Source organism: Callorhinus ursinus, unplaced genomic scaffold (assembly GCF_003265705.2).
Source record: "Callorhinus ursinus isolate GAN/ISIS: 27379988/994484 unplaced genomic scaffold, GSC_fseal_2.0 scaffold10, whole genome shotgun sequence".
Taxonomy (NCBI): domain Eukaryota; kingdom Metazoa; phylum Chordata; class Mammalia; order Carnivora; family Otariidae; genus Callorhinus; species Callorhinus ursinus.
In genome coordinates, this window is record NW_027397072.1 from 16,267,262 (window position 1) to 16,285,942 (window position 18,681).

An 18,681-nucleotide genomic window follows, 5' to 3' on the forward strand; every position below is an offset into this window, starting at 1 on the left:
TTGCTACTCTTAAGAATTTTCAAACATAGGGAGATAAAACTATAAAAGGAAAAAACAATTCAAATTTAATGTATGTGTTACAAGTGAAATGTTTCAACTTAACCCACATCACATCAAATACAAATCTATAAAGGAACACAAAAGCATTTAACTTTCTAATATTTTTTTTAGACAAAGTCTACATCAGGGACACTTAAGTCCACAAATGTAATTCAGCGCAGTTTTAAAAGGAAAATTAAAGTCAGTCAATGTAATAAAAATAATCCAATAAAAAGGCACTGCTATATATTCATTATACAAATATTCTCATTATAGAAAACTGGGAAACCATAAATAATTTAAAAACCTGTATTTTTATCATTTGTCCTAATATCAAAGAAAAAATCCGTATCGGGTATTTATTTTTTAAAAACTTCCAACTTCCATGCAGATTAAATGACCCCAGTCAAGAAAAATTTATGCTCTTACAAGGCAGTAATTTTCAAAGCAAAAATGATAATCACCTACCTAGAACCATGCTGGTCTTGAGAAAACTCAACTATGTGTCCAATCAAGTCTCTAAGTTGAAGGTTTGGGAAACGGTTGTTCCTGAAATCTTCCAATAATCTACTTCGGCCAGAAGGCATAATATCAGACCTATTATACCGAAGCCGAGAAGGAGGAAAGAGCTGGCTGCTGGAGCTAAATAGACTGGAAGTGCTTGAAGCACTTCGGTATTTTGCTTCTGCTCCAGGTGCTGCAGAGATATATCGACCACTACCATTTGTCAGGCCTCCTACAACAAAGCAGCTGTGGTCAGCAAATATTTTTGACAAGGCCATTCCTCAAATAAGAGTTTACTTAAACTAAAAATTCAACCAAGAAATATTCATTCCACTAACCACTAATTCCTATATGTTATAAAAGGAAATTAAAATTGGAAGAGAAATCTCACACATTTACTTAATGTGTGTATGGCTATAGGATCTGGGGGGAAAAGACTAGAAAACATGAGAAAAATCAACCTGTATTTGTTCTTGGCAGTTTAATTTGAATCATAATGATAACATCTAATGTCATATGTTCTTATAAGCTTAGTTTAAAACACAATTATAGCAAGTAACGTCATACATACTAGGATCAACACCAGAACACTAAAGCCACCAACAAAATTTCCAGTTTATTAACAAGATTACAAATAGCTATCAAACTCAGATTTTAAGTCACTGAAATAGAGTTGGGCTGAAATTTACCTGCTGTGTTAATGGAACACTGAGGGTTAAATCGGTCCTCTTTTGTTGGACTATATAAAAAAATGCATTAAGTCGTATAAACCTCTAGGTAAAGAAAACCTCCCCCCCCTTTTTTTAAAGTAAACTCTATGCACAAGGTGGGGCTTGAAACAAAACCCTGATTATCAAGAGCTGAATGCTCTATTGACTGAGCCAGCCAGAGCCCCAAAAAACCTTCTTAAAGAAGTTAACACACTGATTAATTTTTGAAGTTAAAAAAAAAAACCCAGTTAACTAATAAATCCAAATTACATCTTATTTTAAAAATTGTAAAGGAATATTCTCCATAAAATACTATTATTTTACCAACAAGAAATAGAAATAAACATTTATTTTTCCTAGAACTTTAATCTTGATCATTTGAAACAAATAAAAAACCTCTTTAACTTATATTCCATTCCAAACAAAAAATTAAAGGGTAGTCAATAGAAACAAAAAATACAAGCAGGAAATTGCTACTACAAATAACCATTTAAAAGTACTTGACAGTGTCCTTTTAAAAAAGAAAAATGTATAGAAAACCATAAAGCGCAGATTTAGTAGCTCAAATAAAGTCTACCATCAGCTTTATGCTACTATATACCATCTCAATGTAGAGTAGTGCTATATATACAATCGAGACCACAAGGCAGAGATGATGCCAAGGACACACTGTCAGTGCAAAGTTGCCAAGTTATACAGAGGCATTTAAAGGCAAAAAGAGTTATAAGGACAAGGAGCAGTAAGAGAGTTATAATCCTGAACAGTGAATTCCATTAGAACATTCCTCCTTTACTTACAGTCCCCATTGCTCTAGCTTTTTATTGTTGTTGTTGAATTTCCCACCATCCAGATTATACATATTATAATTTATATGACTTTCCAGTCCCCTTTCCAATGTTAAGAGCCACAAAATTACATCCACCTACCTACATGCTAGATACATGGCACCTAAAACAATGCCTGACAGACAGTGGGTACACAATAATATTCTTGGGATTTTACGTAACATTAACTGCCCAAGGTCCAGTTCTGTACTTTCTTAAAAGTGTGTAATTTAACATTTTTATACACCAAAACCACTAACATCAAATTCTCACATTCATTCAAGGTCTATGTAACTATCTCAGTGTTGATGTATAAAAAAATCTAAAAAGTGAAAGAATTCAGTGTTTTAATACTGTCTTGATTTCCTCAATACTCTTTTTTTAGGGGGAGGGATGGGGGGGAGAGAGAATCTTAAGCAGGCTCCACGGCTAGTGCAGAGCCCAACAAGGGGCTTGATTCCACCACCCCGAGATCGTGACCTCAGCTGACTGATTTCCTCAATACTCTTAACCCTCTAGCTCCTACTATTATTTCTATTTATACAGTTCCATGAATATACAGTGCCATGACCTGTTCACTAGCCCATCCGAATCTCTAACAATTCTCCTTTTTCTAGGGTAGGGGTGCTCTGCTTATCATTCCAATCTGTTTTTACAAAGAAAAATTATAATGTCCCAAAGGCCACTTTGATGGTGTCACTTTGCATTAAAGTATCCTGCTAAAGTGCATTCTCTAAAATCTTCAGCCTAATTTTCAAGTCATTATGCTGAACCTATTTCCCAAATTTTCTAGTAGAACCCTAATTTAACTGTTCACTTATTATTATCTCTGTACCACTGCTAATCATTACCTCAAACATAAGGCCCAATCCTACATACTTACCCCCAGGTATGACTATGCCAATTGCTACTTCTAATATCCACAGCAATTTCTCCCATGTCTAGATATTCTTTGATTATATTCTATCAAGCTCCCTAATACCAAACTCCTGATACACTCTTTGACAACTTAAAAAGTCTAATAATGTTAAACTGTCTTGAGTTTAAAAAAACCTTAGAATTTCAGTTCTGGAAGCCTTAATTAGTATTTGTATTTACAAAATTGAAAAAAATTCACTCAGGGTAGGATACCTTTCTTTCCTTACAAATTAAATAAGCATTTAAAACCCAATTCATAATATACATTAAACACTTTAAATCTAGTTATCTAAACAATCAAAGCATGCCACCCAAAACCTATTTTGGGATTGAGGGACATTTTACAAAACTGGCCTATAATCTTCAAAAAATGTTGAAGTCATAAAGGACTGAGAAATAGTGCAAGATTAAAGAAGAATAAAGAGCCATGACAAATGAGTGTCATATGTGAGCCCCCCTAATCAATCTCCTTCCCAATCCTTACTCTTTCCTTTTCCCCTCTGGCAAAGTTTGAATTGTGGTATTGTATCATTGTTAATTCCCTGACTTTGATAATTGTGGTTACATAAAAGAACTCATTTTCAGAAAACATACATTGATATATTTATGGGTAAAGGACAATGTATCTGCAACTTCCTTTCCAAAGTATCAAGAAAAAAAAACTAGATGTGAGTGGAAAGGATTAGGCAGAGAGAGGAGAGAAGAGAGGAAAAGAATGATAAAGTTAATGTGGTAAAATAACATTTGGAAAATATGGATAAAGGGTAGGCTGGAATGTTTTTCTATCAGTGTTACAGCTTTCCCATAAGTCTGAAATTATGCCAAAATTAATTAAAACCAAACATACAAGCAGGCCATCTATATTCATACCATTGCTAGTGGTAGTCTATAAGCAGATGTTTCTGCACCAAATGTGTTAAAGGGGTAACAGTCCTTCAATTCATCACTGACATCCCCCCTTATTACTTACCAATTCTTAATCACTACTTGGGTAAGAATGTTATTGGACATGGACATTTGTACTATAATCTCACAGATGAAGTCACTAGGATCCAAATGTGATATGCAAGCTAGTCAGCCAGTACTCTTGGCTAAAGTTTATGACACAACAGTGTGCTGCCACTTACATGCTATTTACGTAAGGATTTTTCAAGTTCATTCATAACAACTGAGTGAAGGCAAACACCATACAATTATCCTAGTAGAAATAATATGATATTTTTATAAGTTTTCATTAATTTCCTTGAGAAGTCTGTTGTTTTAGAATCCTTCCTATTATTAATCAAAAATACAAGATTATAAAATACTAAGAAAAACACAGGAGAAGAAAAACAATGTAAAACTGGAACCACCACAAAATAAATAAACCTGACTAGTCTTTTCCTGATTTTCTACCTCCCGAGGATTTGGAAAGGCAGTTCCTCAACCTATCAGACCTGTGTAATCTTTTAAAAATACAGATTTCTGAGCCTTACTCAAGACCTACTGAATTACCCTCAGTGGAAAAATTTATTAAAAAAAAAAATCTGAAGGTTATTCTGATAGAAGAGTTTGGAGGCTAATAAATACAATTCAACATAATTCAAGGTTTCATTTTATACCAGGTTGTCAACCACTATTTCAAATAAAAATGGTAATCCTAGTAGATTTGGACCCCAAAAAGGGTACAACCATATATAGGCTACTAGACAGTGTCTGTTTCAGAAGACAAGGCTCTAGAAAGCTCAAGAAATGGTAAGCTGATAACCAAAGATGACCAGTTAGTTGGAGCAGGCAAAGAATCAGTGATATATAGAGTGGTAGAAAAAAAGCCTAAAATGAGGACAGTCTATTTTATTTTATGACATTAATTTTAGTTACTTCTACCCCATAAACAGGTCAGCTTAGTACTTTTAGTTCCAATATTTTTTTCTATGATCACTTTTTAAAAGAAGTATATGGAACATTTAGAGTAGATGGTAACAACCACGAATAATTTGACTTATTGATACATTTATATGCATATGTTGGACTTTGGTAGGAAAATGACTTTGGAGCAGTGCTTCTCAATATGCACATGAATCACTTCGGGGTATTGGTTACACATCCCTAACTTTAAAAATTTCTCAAAGGACAACACTGATCAGACCTTATTCCTGAGTTCTGGCGTCTCATTTTAAATAGGGTTTATGTGTTCAATATAATCAGTTTCTTTGCCTACTTTAGAAAGTCCACTTAATAACTTAATATTCATAACTGATACTATGCACTAGACCCTGAGGGTCCACGAGGGTCTTTTTAAAAGGCAGGAACCATTTAGTAAGTGTTCTTTCTTGGACACTGAGAATGTGAACTTTGCATAATAAAATGCTATTCGGTGTTGAAATTGTGCCTCCTGCAGTTTGTTGTTTTGTTGTAAGCCACTCAGCTGGGGTAACTTGCCTTAACAGCCCTGGGAAACTAACACAGATTTTGGTACTCAGAGTGAAGTGCTACTATAAAAAAAAAAATGCCTAAAAATGAAGTGACTTCGGAGTTGGGAAGAATGTGGAGGCGCTTAACAAAAAGGTGCCTTGAGGTTTGGCAGAAATGTGGATATTAAAGGCAATTCTGGTGAGGGCTCAGATAGATGTGAGGAGCACTTATCAAAAGCTGCTACTGTCTTAGAGAGTACGTATGTTTGTCATGAACAATGTTGGTAGAAATATGAATACTGAAGATGCTCCAAGTGAGGTCTCAAGAAAATGAAAAACATGTTACTGGAAACAGGGAAACTAGACTGAAATGTGTTATGCTGGGTGGAAAACAGAAGTGGTATGGATACTAAGATTTCCAAGCAACATGTTAAAGGTATGCTCTGGTTTCTCCTAGATGCTTATGGTAAAATAAGAGAAAGACATAATTCGAAGAAGGAACTGTTAAGCCAAAGAAAACCAGCACTTGATGATCTGGAAAAAATCTTAGCTTATCGAGATAGAACACTGAGGGCAAAGAGCCAACGGGTGTGGCTAGACAGTCTCTTGACATTAATGGGCAGCCCAACGATGTTTTTGAGAATTTCCTATCAACAGAAACACTGCCAGCCTGGTCTGAAAGGTCAGAGATGGGACAAAATGAAGAATGACTGAGAGCAGAGCCAGAGATGCAGAGGCTAGCGGGGTGGGGCAGCAACAGATCTAGAGGACACAGCATCTAAGCCACAGATGATGATTCTCAGGCCTTGTAACAAACAGGATTTGCTCTGCTGGCTCTCAGACTTGCTTGGGACTGGTAATCCCTTCATTCCTTCCAATCTCTCCCTTTTGCAATGGGACTGTCTATACTATGCCTGTCCTACTATAGTATTTTTGGGTTCCGACTCTTGGGGATGTTGGTTTTGGGTGAATGTACTCTGCATGTGGGCCAAACATAAATTGGGAGAGCCAGAGGGCAGCCTAACTAGGTTGAATGGTCTCCCAAAAAAGTATGTTCAATTCTTAACTCCTGGTACCTGTGAATTTGATTTTACTTGGAAATAGCGTCTTTACAGATGTAACCAAGTTAAAGAGAGGTCATTCTGGATTAGGCTGGGCCCTTACCCAATGACTGGTATCCTTGTAAGAGGAAGAAAATCAGGACAGAGACACACAGGGAGAACGTCACATAATGAGGTAGGCAGAGATGAGAGTGATGCATCCAATAAGCCAAGGAATGCCAACGTTGACCAGCAACCACCAGAAGCTAGGAAGAGGCAAGGAAGGACTGCCGTCTTTGGTCTTCAAAAGGACATGCCCCTGCTGTCACCTTGATTTGATTTCTACCCTTCAGAAGTGTGAGACAATAAATTTGTGTTTTAAGCCACCTAGTTGTAGTAGTTTGTTAAAGCAGTCCTAGAAAACTAATACATATGCTATCCTTCTTAACAACCCTATGGGACAAGGATATTATCTCCATTTTACGTGTCACACAATAGGCTTGGAGAAGCTAAATACCTTATTCGAGGATGCATAAATAATAATGAGACTGAGGGTTTTTTTTTTTTTAAACCATTATGCCTCAATTCACTTAAAGCTTTTAGTTATATCCAGCTATACCTCATCAAGAACATTTAACACCATATGATGTTCTTAAAATCTGGAATATGCTTCAAGTTATATGGGGAATAAATCACAAAGAATTTTTCTAATCATTATTAAATATGTATTTGCCATATAAAGACACAAAAATTTTACCGGAAAAAGACTGAGGCTTCACTGAGTTTAAAAACCAATGTGTTTTGTTTTGTTTTTTAAGATATTCCTTATTTATTTTTTTAGAGAGCAAGCAATAGAGCAGGGGGAGGGGCAGTGGGAGAGGGAGAGAATCTCCAGGAGACTCCCTGCTGAACGCAGAGCCTGACTCTGGTCTCTGGGCTCGTTCTGGGCTCATTCCCACGACCCTGAAGTCACGACCTGAGACGAAACCAAGAGTTGGATGCTCAACCAACTGAGCCACCCAGGTGACCCAAACACCAATGTTATTCTGGTTTAAAGCATAGCCTTCCACGTAATATTTAACAGGTTAATATAAAAAGCAAAAAGCATGAACACGGCTGGTATACAACCTTAAAGTTGTACATCTTATGATAATTATGTACAGCAAACATCAGATGCAAACTACAAACCAAAATAACAATCTGTTGTTTCCATTTCTACTGCGTGAAATTGTTTTCTAAAAGCAATTAAGCAACCTTATCTTTTAGCCTCTAGTTAGGCGTAAAGGTTCTAAAAATATAAGAGGGAGACCATCATGACAAAAGATATTTGGATAATCTTCCCTCATTCATCAAAGAGCATTTACAGACTTGAGTTATTAACACATGAACTGTAGAATTCAGACGAGTATTACATTATTTCTATCACTAACTCACTTGCTAATTCCCATTATTCCAACAAAAAGGCTAGTTTTTGTTTGGTTTCCAAAGTTGCCTGAACCTTAATCTTTAGTGAAAGCTACCTCTCTGCTGAAAATGAGGACACTTTAAAAACTGCCTATGAGCCCAAAATCCTAAGTAGTGGGGTAAACTTCACTGACTGCCTGATATAAACATGTGGGCAAAAGTATCTCCCTGCACATCTCAAACCACCCTCTCAGATCTGACTTGAATTCCCCTCTTTGGTTAATACTTTTGGTGACAGTTAACAAACCATCAGGCTACATATAACATCTGCATTTCTTTTAATGTATTCCTGTTGCGATTTCATGGCCAGCTGCTCTGAATAATTGGGGTAAACGAAAACTTTCTGATCCCACACAAACACAGGCACAATGATTTTCTCTCTTGATGGGATTGTTACACTGGTAGGAAGAGGGCTGAACTGGGAAGGTACTGTGAAAGATACATTTAACCCAGAAAAACCTAGACCTAAACTCATTTCCAAAAACCAAAAACAAACTGAACAAAAAAACAACCCCCCCCACAAAACACACACACACAAAAAAAAATTCCACAACTGTCATGAAACTTTTCAAAGTGCAGTATTCTGAAGAGTATGATCCTAACAAACTGATCAGAAAACACTGACTGAACAGCCAAATAATGCTTTAGTGTAGAAATCCAAATAGAATGTAAAATAATTTTTAAACAAGAAAGTAGCCAATGTCGAAGAATAGATTCATCAATAAAATAACGAAGAAAATAAAACCCCTCAAATTCAATTACCCAAACTTCTGTTGCGATCTGAATACTCTTAAAGCTGTAGAGAAAGGCCTGGGCTTTCTTGCTTCTAATCTAAAATAAGCCCAGAAGTAACTCTAATAGAAGTTCAGTCTCTGGTAAATTTGGTACAAAAAAAAAAAAAACCATGAAGGAAAGATGGTAATTTTAATGGAGAGACTCACTATGTTTTTATAAAATGGAACTGAAGTGCAATAAGAAAAGAGCATTACAATTATTAAAGTGCTGGTATACATGTCTACATTCAACACAACACTACAAACGCCATGACGGTGGGTAAGGCTGGTGCCTTTTTCCTTAAGGAAATATCTCTAGTCAAGCAGTCTGGCATGTACGTATTCTTTATTGGCTGAATGAATTAATATTAGCAAAACTTCTGATCAGACATAAAAATTCTAAAATGGAGGTCAATAAAACTACCCACAAAAGATTAACATAAAATACGGTTAGTCTCAATATAAATTAAGCTTATTCCTATTCTATTTAAAACATCACATAAAGAAGACCCTATGTAATCAGTTTTAATTTATTTAAAAACTAGTTATAAAATGTTTTAAGAGCCTAAGGTAAAAATTATTTAATTTGGATTAAAGGTCAATTGTTAACAAGTGAAAAACCATAAAGCAGCCAATATACCAACATTCAAACTCACTTTTCCCACCAACTCACAAAAGGCTAACTTATATTTTACCATAATTTTATTAAAAATTCTAAACTTAGGGAATATTTATTGAGACAGATATTAGACAGAAATAAAAGCATTCTTTGAGAAGCAGTGTGACATCGTGGAATGAGCCAGATAGACTTGGGCCCAAGATTTTTGTTCTTTACTAACTTCTTGACTGTAAGCAAGTTATTGGAGAGTAACGGGTATGTGTGCGGGGGGTGTGTGTGTGTGTGTGTGTGTGTGTGTATAGTGTGTAAGAGGAGTCAAAGTTCACTTTTCTCTATCTGGGTATTTAACTGCTCCAGCTCCAGTCCAATTTACTAAAAAGACTGTCCTTCCCAAATATGCCAGAGTGGCATGGTGGGCACAATTCAGGTAACTAAATGACTAGGTTTATTTCTGGATCTGTCATTCTACTCCACTGGTTTACTTATCCTTGTGTCAATGTCACAAGTTTAGATACTGTAAGTTTACAATAAATTTTGATATTAACTGGTTCTTCAAGATCGTCTTGACTGTTCTCAGCTGTCTTTCCATTTACATTATTTAAATCAGCTTGTCAATTTCTTTAAAAAGCCTGAAAAATTCTTGAAACTGTTTTAAATCTACACATCAACCTGAAGAAAGGTGTTGTCTTTATAACACTGAATTTTTCAACCCCCAAACATGGTATGTTCATCTATTTATTTGTCTTAACTTTTCTTTTTATAAAGATTTTATTTATTTATTTGATAGAGAGAGCACAAGCCGGGGGGGGGGGCAGAGGGAGGAGAAGCAGACTCCTTGCTGAGCACAGAGACTGATGTGGGGCTCCATTCTAGGGCCCTGAGATCATGATGACCTGAGCCAAAGAACAGATGCTTAACCAACTAGGCAACCCAGGTGCCCTGTCTTAACTTCTGTCAGTGTTTTAGAGTTTACAGTGTGAAAGATCTTGCCCTTCTTCCACTGGACCTATTCCTGGATACATTATAAGGAAACAATCACACATGAAGATATTCTCAATATGTTAGTCAATTTTCAATGTCACCCCATGAGACACATGCTGTTTTCATTTTCAAACATTATTTGGCTAAAGCTACAGATCTCTCCCCTGAAGTATATCTGCATATATTTTAAGAGCTCTATTTCTGATCCCATGTTTATTTAATGTACATTGGTTAGTATATAAACAAACAATGATATAAATTCTAGGTGAAGTCTTGGCAGATTAAAAGAATTTTTAAGGCACATGAAGGATTACTTGCTATCTCAGTAAAAAGAAAAAGGTAGAGAAATTGAGTGGAGAGCTGAAATGCAAATGTGAAGGTAAGGCCAAAAAATAAAAACAGTAAGATGACAGTAAATAATGACATATAACGAGCAAAAGTTGAAAAAAGCTCCAATCTGCAAAATTCGTATCAAGGGTGAAAAAGGCATTTAAAAACACATAAACAAAACAAAAACAAAAAAAAAAAAAAGAACACGGACAAAAAGAAAATACTTTTTAATTTTCTCTCATCTATAAACTTTTATCCCTCAAAACCAACTTTTTAAAGATTTTTGTTTATTTGACACAGAGAGAGCGCAAGCAGGGGGAGGAGCAGAGGGAGAGGCGGAAGCAGGCTCCTAAGGAGCAGGGAGCCCAATGCGGGGCTCAATCCCAGGACCCTCGGATCATGACCTGAGCAAAGGCAGATGCTTGACCGACTGAGCCACCCAGGCGCCCCAAATCCTCCCACAACTTTAAAATATGCAATGGCAAGCAGAGTTCAGATTAAAAAAAAAAAAAAAGGCATTAGGGAGACAATGGAGGACAAGATCAAAGGTTCACATGAACAACCAAGGGATCCAGGAACTATAAAAAAGGAAATGTGAACTAGAATAAGGTCATGTGTAAATTATGAATTATTTCCTTCCAAGGTATCTCCCTCCCTGTGGGTGCTATTGGAAATTTCAGTGGGATAAAATCATTTTTTCTTTGTTATGAGAAGATTAGCATCTGGTTACTGAATGTCAACAGAATCCCTACAATCACTGTGATAAGCAAATACTGTTGCCACACAATTCCAAATTGTTTACCTCCTCATACTTGGTATTTTAAACAACTGCTCCAAGTGATTCTGATGCTGAACCACTGACTCAAATCATCAAGTATCTGCTAGTTCTAAACCTGAGATTATCTTAACTGAATTAACTGGTGAAAACATTCTCAGTAATTAGAACCACAAAGTCACAGATAATGTTATTAAAAACACAGGAGTAAAAATCCATCACTGTAACTCAACTAGAACTAAGATCAATAAATTTGTACACAGAAATGAAACAAATTCTTCCGTGAGTAATAATGTAATTTTGGGATCTCTTCACAGAATATTTATACCAATCAATAAATAAAGGACTTTTAGACACACCAAAGGCTGTGAAGCAGTGCTTTAACATCTCCACGAGAACCTATAAATAATATTCTGTTGAGAGCTGGAATTGCTGTCCTATAGCTAGTTCCTGAGTTGCCTGACTTATGATTAACACATATTATTCTTATTTCATGGAGTAGATAATATATTTGGACTTTCTCAAGAATAACTAAAATGAGGGCACCTGGGTGGCTCAGTTGGTTAGGCCACTGCCTTTGGCTCAGGTCATAATCCTGGAGTCCCAGGATCCAATCCCACATCAGGCTCCCTGCTCAGCAGGGAGTCTGCTTCTCCCTCTGACCCTCCCCTCTCTCATGTGCTCTCTGTCTCAATTAAAAAAAAATAAATAAATAACTAAAATGAGAAAGAAAGGGATCTAGAAGTTTAGTAATCTTATATAGAACTTTAAAAAAATATAACCTATGCCATTGCTGAGGCACCAGATTTGGAGGCTGATGAGACTACTGTTATTTATACACTTTGTAAAACTGTTCAGTTTATTATAGAATAGTGTAACAAAAAAATCAAGGATAGTATCAGGAGTCAAGTGGTATTCTAGCCTCAATTCCATCATTTACTGGTTTGGGCAAATCTCTTGGGCTCCTAAGGCCTATACTTTTCTTATCTTTAATGGCCACATCGCTCAGCCAGTCTACATTAAGAATTAGGATGAAATGAAATAATGAATACGAAGATGCTTTAGAAAACTATTCAAATGCTGTTCAATTATAGGGAACCTATTACTTAAAGGATAATAGTATTTTTTTTAATTTGTTTTTTAAGATTTTATTTATTTATTTGACAGAGAGAGAGACAGTGAGAGGGAACACAAGCAGGGGGAGTAGGAGAGGGAGAAGCAGGCCTCCCGCGGAGCAGGGAGCCAGATGCGGGGCTCGATTCCAGGACCCTGGGATTATGACCTGAGCCGAAGGCAGACGCTTGACCGTCTGAGCCACCCAAGCACTCAAAGGATAATAGTATTTTTAATGAAAGCTTCAAAACAATTTATACTGTTTTCTGCTTTAAGGACCACATAGGACACTTAGAAACACATCACCTTACAACCAATTTGGTCCTACTTGTTTTAATTTGTAAACATTTCATTCTAAGAGAAGGAGCTTACAAAAATCTGCCAAAGTTTAGCAATTTTAATAGATGTTAACCTGTACTTAATAGGAAAAAATGATCTTAACAAATTTTATTCTGCCTATTTTTAATATAAAATTTTCTGCAATTAGAGGAGAAAATAGGTGGGACGCCTGGGTGGCTCAGTCGGTTAGGCATCTGCCTTTGGCTCAGGTCGTATCTCAGGGTCCTGGGATCAAGCCCCATGTCGGACTCCCTGCTCAGTGGAGAGTCTGCTTCTCCCTTTTTCTCTCCCCCTGCCTGTCCCCCTGCTCTTGCTTGCTTTCTCTCTCAAATAAAATTAAGAGAGAGAAAATAGGTTATAAAAATCTTCTAATCCATAACAAGCTAAAGTACTGAATTTAATTGCTGAATATAAGACATAAAGTCAGAACTGATAGCCACCTTTATTTAATAAACTAATTTCACTAAGCTCAAAGCTTGAATTACACTTTTTAGTACCCTGTGCTTAAGAAAAACACAAGCCAGTTCAAAAATGAAGAGATCCAAAGAATAAGCCATCAGTTTGTCAAGTCCTAAGTTAAATAAAAACACAGAATGTTGCTTTATACCCAGGAAATTGCGTATCAATCTGATTAGTATGAGCATAAAGATTAGAGTAAATCAGAAATCACTAACATTTTAAAAGCTTACTAAAAAAGGAAATATAGAGAAGGAAAGAATTTGTTAGCTAGCTCCAAGGAGAATAAAATAATACTGGAAATATTTAATGTTTTTTTCACAGAGATGAAGTACCTCAAAATAAGATACTGACTTCTATCAGAGAGAATGATTAAAGAAACAACTGCAGGTAGATTCCCCCCCCATCTCTACAGATTAAGAAAACATGAAAAAATAATTCATTTCATGTTGAACACTTAACCTGAAGCACAGAATATGGCACTGCTCTTTGCATTTCAAGATAAAAACCATTAATTTTAAATTTCTTCTCTTTCCTTGTTCTTTCCCACTGTTTCTGATTCCCAGTATTTAAATGCTTTTAAAAAGCTATAGTCAAATGGGAGCCAACTGTAAGGGCTCCCAAATGGCCAAAGATGGTACATTTTTTACAAAAGATTTTATTTATTTATTTGAGAGAGAGAGCGTGCAGGGGAGCAAGAGAACACAAGTGGGAGGAAGGAAAGAAGGAGGGGGAAAAGACGACTCCCTACTGAGCAGGGAACCTGACACCGGGCCCAATCCCAGGGCCCTGGGATCATGACCTGACCTGAAGGCAGATGCTTAACTGACTGAGCCACCCAAACACCCCAGATGGTAAAAATTGTAGGAACAAAAAAAGGTATAAAATTGATGTCTCTCAGGCTGCAATGGACTAAAACCTATAAACTACCCTAAAAAAGTCATCAATTTACAGGTAACGATGATTAAAAGAACACGGGTTACAAACAGAAATTGCTAGGCCATCAACTCATTCTCAGAAGTTAATTCTCAAAGTTAGAAAATAAAGTTAAAGAAATCAAGCATTATCCTGACTCCTGTATGAACTATATTCAAGGATAACCTCACAACTGATGGAAAGTTCTTTTTTATAGAAAACTTCCAGCTAATAAATGCTGAAGGTATGAGAGAATTAGAGTTTCACCACTTTGCAACCTCTGGAAAAACAGACAACAATTAAGGCTGCACGCCATTAGGGGGATCAGGCTGACAAGTTCACAATGGAGACAACCAGAGACATGTCTTCTGATATGGTGCAATGGAGAGAATACAGAACCCATTTTGCCAAAAACAGCAAAAAACAAACAGTAAGACCAGGGCTCTGGATTTAATTCCATTTTACAAGAAATACAGGAAATAGAGGAACACATTAAATACTACCATGGGGGGGGTGCCTGGGTGGCTCAGTTGGTTAAGCGACTGCCTTCGGCTCAGGTCATGATCCTGGAGTCCTGGGATCGAGCCCCGCATCGGGCTCCCTGATCGGCAGGGAGTCTGCTTCTCCCTCTGACCCTCTTCCCTCTCATGTGCTATCTCTCATTCTCTCTCTCCAATAAATAAATAAAATCTTTAAAAATAAATAGATAGATAGATAAATAAATAAATAAATATTACCATGGGGGAGCAGTCAGCAAAGTTAGGAATGTTGGAAATTCAACAGGACAAAGTTTCTTCAACAAAGAAATGAAAGAAAAAACAGAAGAAGGGGAAATGGCTCTAAAATAAAGGGCATATCAAACAAATGCAATGTATGGGGCCTTATAAGGACCCATAAAAAGACATTTAAGTCAATTAGGGAACACAGAAAAATGAGAAATTATTGATTTTAAAAGATATGATGATATTGTGGCTGTAATTGTTATTTTTTTAAAGATTTATTTATTTGAGAGAGCGAGAATGAGAGAGAGAGAGTATATGAGAGGGGGGAGGGTTAGAGGGAAAAGCAGGCTCCTCGCTGAGCAGGGAGCCCGATGCGGGACTCGATCCAGGGATTCCAGGATCATGACCTGAGCCGAAGGCAGTCGCTCAACCAACGGAGCCACCCAGGCGCCCCTGTAATTGTTTTTAAAAAGGAATTTTATCTCTTGGAAATTTTGTCCTAGGAAATGGAGGAATAAAATATTTCATGTTCCTGGCTTCATTAAAAATATAACAAGGTTGCAAACCAGGAATATTTTAGTTTATAAAAAAATGAACAGGGCGCCTGGATGGCTGTTGGTTAAGCGGCTGCCTTTGGCTCAGGTCATGACCCCAGAGTCCTGGGACTGAGTTCCACGTAGGACTCCCTGTTCGGCAGGACTCCCTGTTCGGCGGGGAGTCTGCTTCTCCCTCTCCTTCTGCCCCTCCTCCTGCTTGTGCTTGCTCTATCCCCTCCTCTATCAAATAAATAAAATCTTAAAAAAAAAAATAAAAGTAAATTAAAAAATGAACAACCAAAACCTATCAATTGAAATGCTTGTTCTTTAATGAAAAAGTGAATAGTAGTCATAAGCTGAAAATACTTATGTTGATCAAATGACAACTATTTTAAAAAACAAAACATCTTTTTTGGAAAGACAGAAGCACACAATGTTGCTATTAGGCCCTTTCTGTGAATCAAATAACTAGCAAAGGGAGAGCTGGTTTAAAAAAAAAAAAAAAAAGTGTGTCATTCAATACTTTTAGAATATAGCTATCAGGAGGGCCTATCAATAATTATAATGGTTACCTGTCTGAAAATCTTACAACACAATAACCTGGAACTAATTAATTCCAACCAATTAAAATAAAACTGAGAACTAACTCCTATCTCATGATATTCTATTCTTAGTATGTGAGCTAAGATTTCTAAAAATGGATATGCAAATTCATTTCCATAGGTATTTTCTAAATCATCTGCCTTGTTAACTTGATTCATGAAGAAATCACCTAAAGGATATACAATTATTTTCTTAAACCAGAGAACATGTAAGTCTTGTATTGTGATTTAATCAGATGAAAGCAAAGATTACTTCCATGAACACTATGTAAAGAGCAAATTTATGAGGGCGCCTGGGTGGCTCAGTTGGTTGGGCGACTGCCTTCGGCTCGGGTCATGATCCTGGAGTTCCAGGATCGGGTCCCGCATCGGGCTCCCTGCTCAGCAGGGAGTCTGCTTCTCCCTCTGACCCTCCCTCCTCTCATGTGCTCTCTCTCTCAAATAAATAAATAAAATCTTTAAAAAAAAAAAAAGAGCAAATTTATGAAATCTATTAAATTATTCCAACCTGGCAGGGTCCATATGGTCCTTGTTAACAATATTGCCAATCTTACTATAGCTAAAACTAAAGGAAATTGGGAGATCACAAAAGAAAGTCATCTACAGATAATTCTAATCAGAGGTGTATTAACCAGATTTCCAGCTGAAGCTAAACTAAGGGGTTTAACTTTGGGTACAAAAGTATCAGGCTATAATGCAGAAATGCTGGCCCAAATGATGATTATTTCTCTTAACTGACAAGAATTTCTTCCCTAAGCATCTACACAGCTGGGTTCTTTACAGTCTGAAGAAAAATATCTTGATTGCTGTTTAATTATAGATACATCTAAAAAGTCATTTGTGTTTAATTTCTAAGTAAGCTATGTAAAATAATGCCATTTTTACAGGCTCTAAGCACAACATAAGCACTAACAGTTGACAGGAATCTGATCTGGAACTTACCTAGGTAAGGACAGGACATGACAAATATAATTTTTAACAAATAAAACACAAAACTATTATGAAAGACCTATTCTTAGGCTTGTTATGTTCCAAATTTTTGTGTCCATTTCAAAGTTTCAAAGGCATGTCTTACATGGGGGTGGTGGGAGTGAGTGGGTCTGAGTAGATATAATAGCGATCAGGAACTGAGCAGCTCCTATGACCAAGAAAAGATGGTAAATGAACAAAGGTGTCAGGCTAAAAACTAAGTTTACACAAATAGTGCTGTATAGGAGATCTTAGGACCCCACCCAAATAAATTAATAGTTGTATATATTTAATATCTACAAAAGAGCAAGGACCCAGAATTTGGGGCACAGGACCAGCCTTTAAAACTCTAGGCCACTTCACAATGACATATATCTAAACAATGATCACTGCAAAAGATCCTTTTGTTACATGGACACTTATGTATTAATGAACTTAAGGAAAAAACTGCTATACGCTTATGACGGGGGGGGTCAAATATAATCACTAACTTATATTTGCTAACAAGAGCCAACATTACTTTTTAAATCACAAGCTGATTTAAATCTTTCCAAGCACATAAAAATCAAAAAAAAAAGAATCTCAGTTTTGAGTTTACTAAAGTTACAAAAATTCAAAATCTAATTTTAATCAAATAACTTTCCTTGAAGAGACAGGGATTCATACACAGCCTCTGATATCCAAAATCTCTTAAAAATACTGTTAACTACATGAATAAATACGTCCTGGAGAGGGAAAAGGGTAACCACCATCTCAATCATCTTGGGGTGGGGGGCAATTTTAACATATAGATAGAAACAAGAGTTCTAAATGCTCCAAATTTAAGGGTATAACAAGCCTAAAACATTTTTTTTCTTAAACTAACGACATATTCAAAAGTAAGAGTATATGGACCAAACCCATAAGACTCAACTCATAAACATACTAAGTTCATATACCCTGATACAACCTTTGAGAAAATGGCCAGGCACTCAAAGGCCAAAGCAAAAACCATTGTACTAATCTAAATTATTTGAACCTCAGTTAACTATGTGACTAATGTTTTCCTTTAGGTGTGCAAAAACTTGCAACAGTAAAATTTCTTTTACTATCAGGTTTAAACAGTTGACTTTTCAGATGATCTAAAACACACACAAATCAAAAGCACAGACAAGAAAAAACACACCACTGTATTTCATAAAAGAAACATAAGATACAATAGGGGTCTTTACCTTACTGTACATTAGACCCTCACTTTGAATTTTCACGAAAGTAGAACTTTTTCAAAAGGCTAATATCTAAAAGCAAAAGCAATTTGGCATGTTTTATCCAACATTAAATATTTTACATATATTATAAACACACACACAAACACACTTACATGTATACATACAAATAAAAAGGGTTTTGGTTTTTTTTTTTTACCTAAATGCAAACTGGATGAGGATCCATGTGATGAAAGTGATGGCGGTGGCGTAAGTGAATGTCCTGGAGTTTGGCTTGGCAGAGGCATGCCTATTGGACTTGGAGAGGAGGAAAATCCCAGACTATTGTAAAATGGTTGCCCTATGGGTGCTAGGCTGCTACTAGATCTTTTGTACAAGTCAGAGCTAGTAGATAGAGACTCTCTCCTTGTGGCACTACTACTTGCAGAACTGCCAACTGAAGAAGAAATAAAAA

General features: G+C 36.4%; 1 protein-coding gene across 7 annotated transcripts in view; it reads right to left on the minus strand.

Moving 5' to 3' along the window:
* Positions 1-18,681, minus strand: part of PUM2 (pumilio RNA binding family member 2) — a 103,234-nt gene that overhangs the window by 13,341 nt on the left and 71,212 nt on the right. For 5 of the 7 annotated variants that reach the window (XM_073897033.1, XM_073897034.1, XM_025867794.2 and 2 more), the window contains 2 exons: positions 18,427-18,663; positions 508-775 (listed from right to left, as the gene is read on the minus strand). In XM_073897033.1, the coding sequence (XP_073753134.1) occupies positions 508-775; positions 18,427-18,663 (505 nt within the window). The remainder of the gene's footprint in view (positions 1-507; positions 776-18,426; positions 18,664-18,681) is intronic. The other 2 variants (XM_025867796.2, XM_025867795.2) reach the window with 1 other exon arrangement.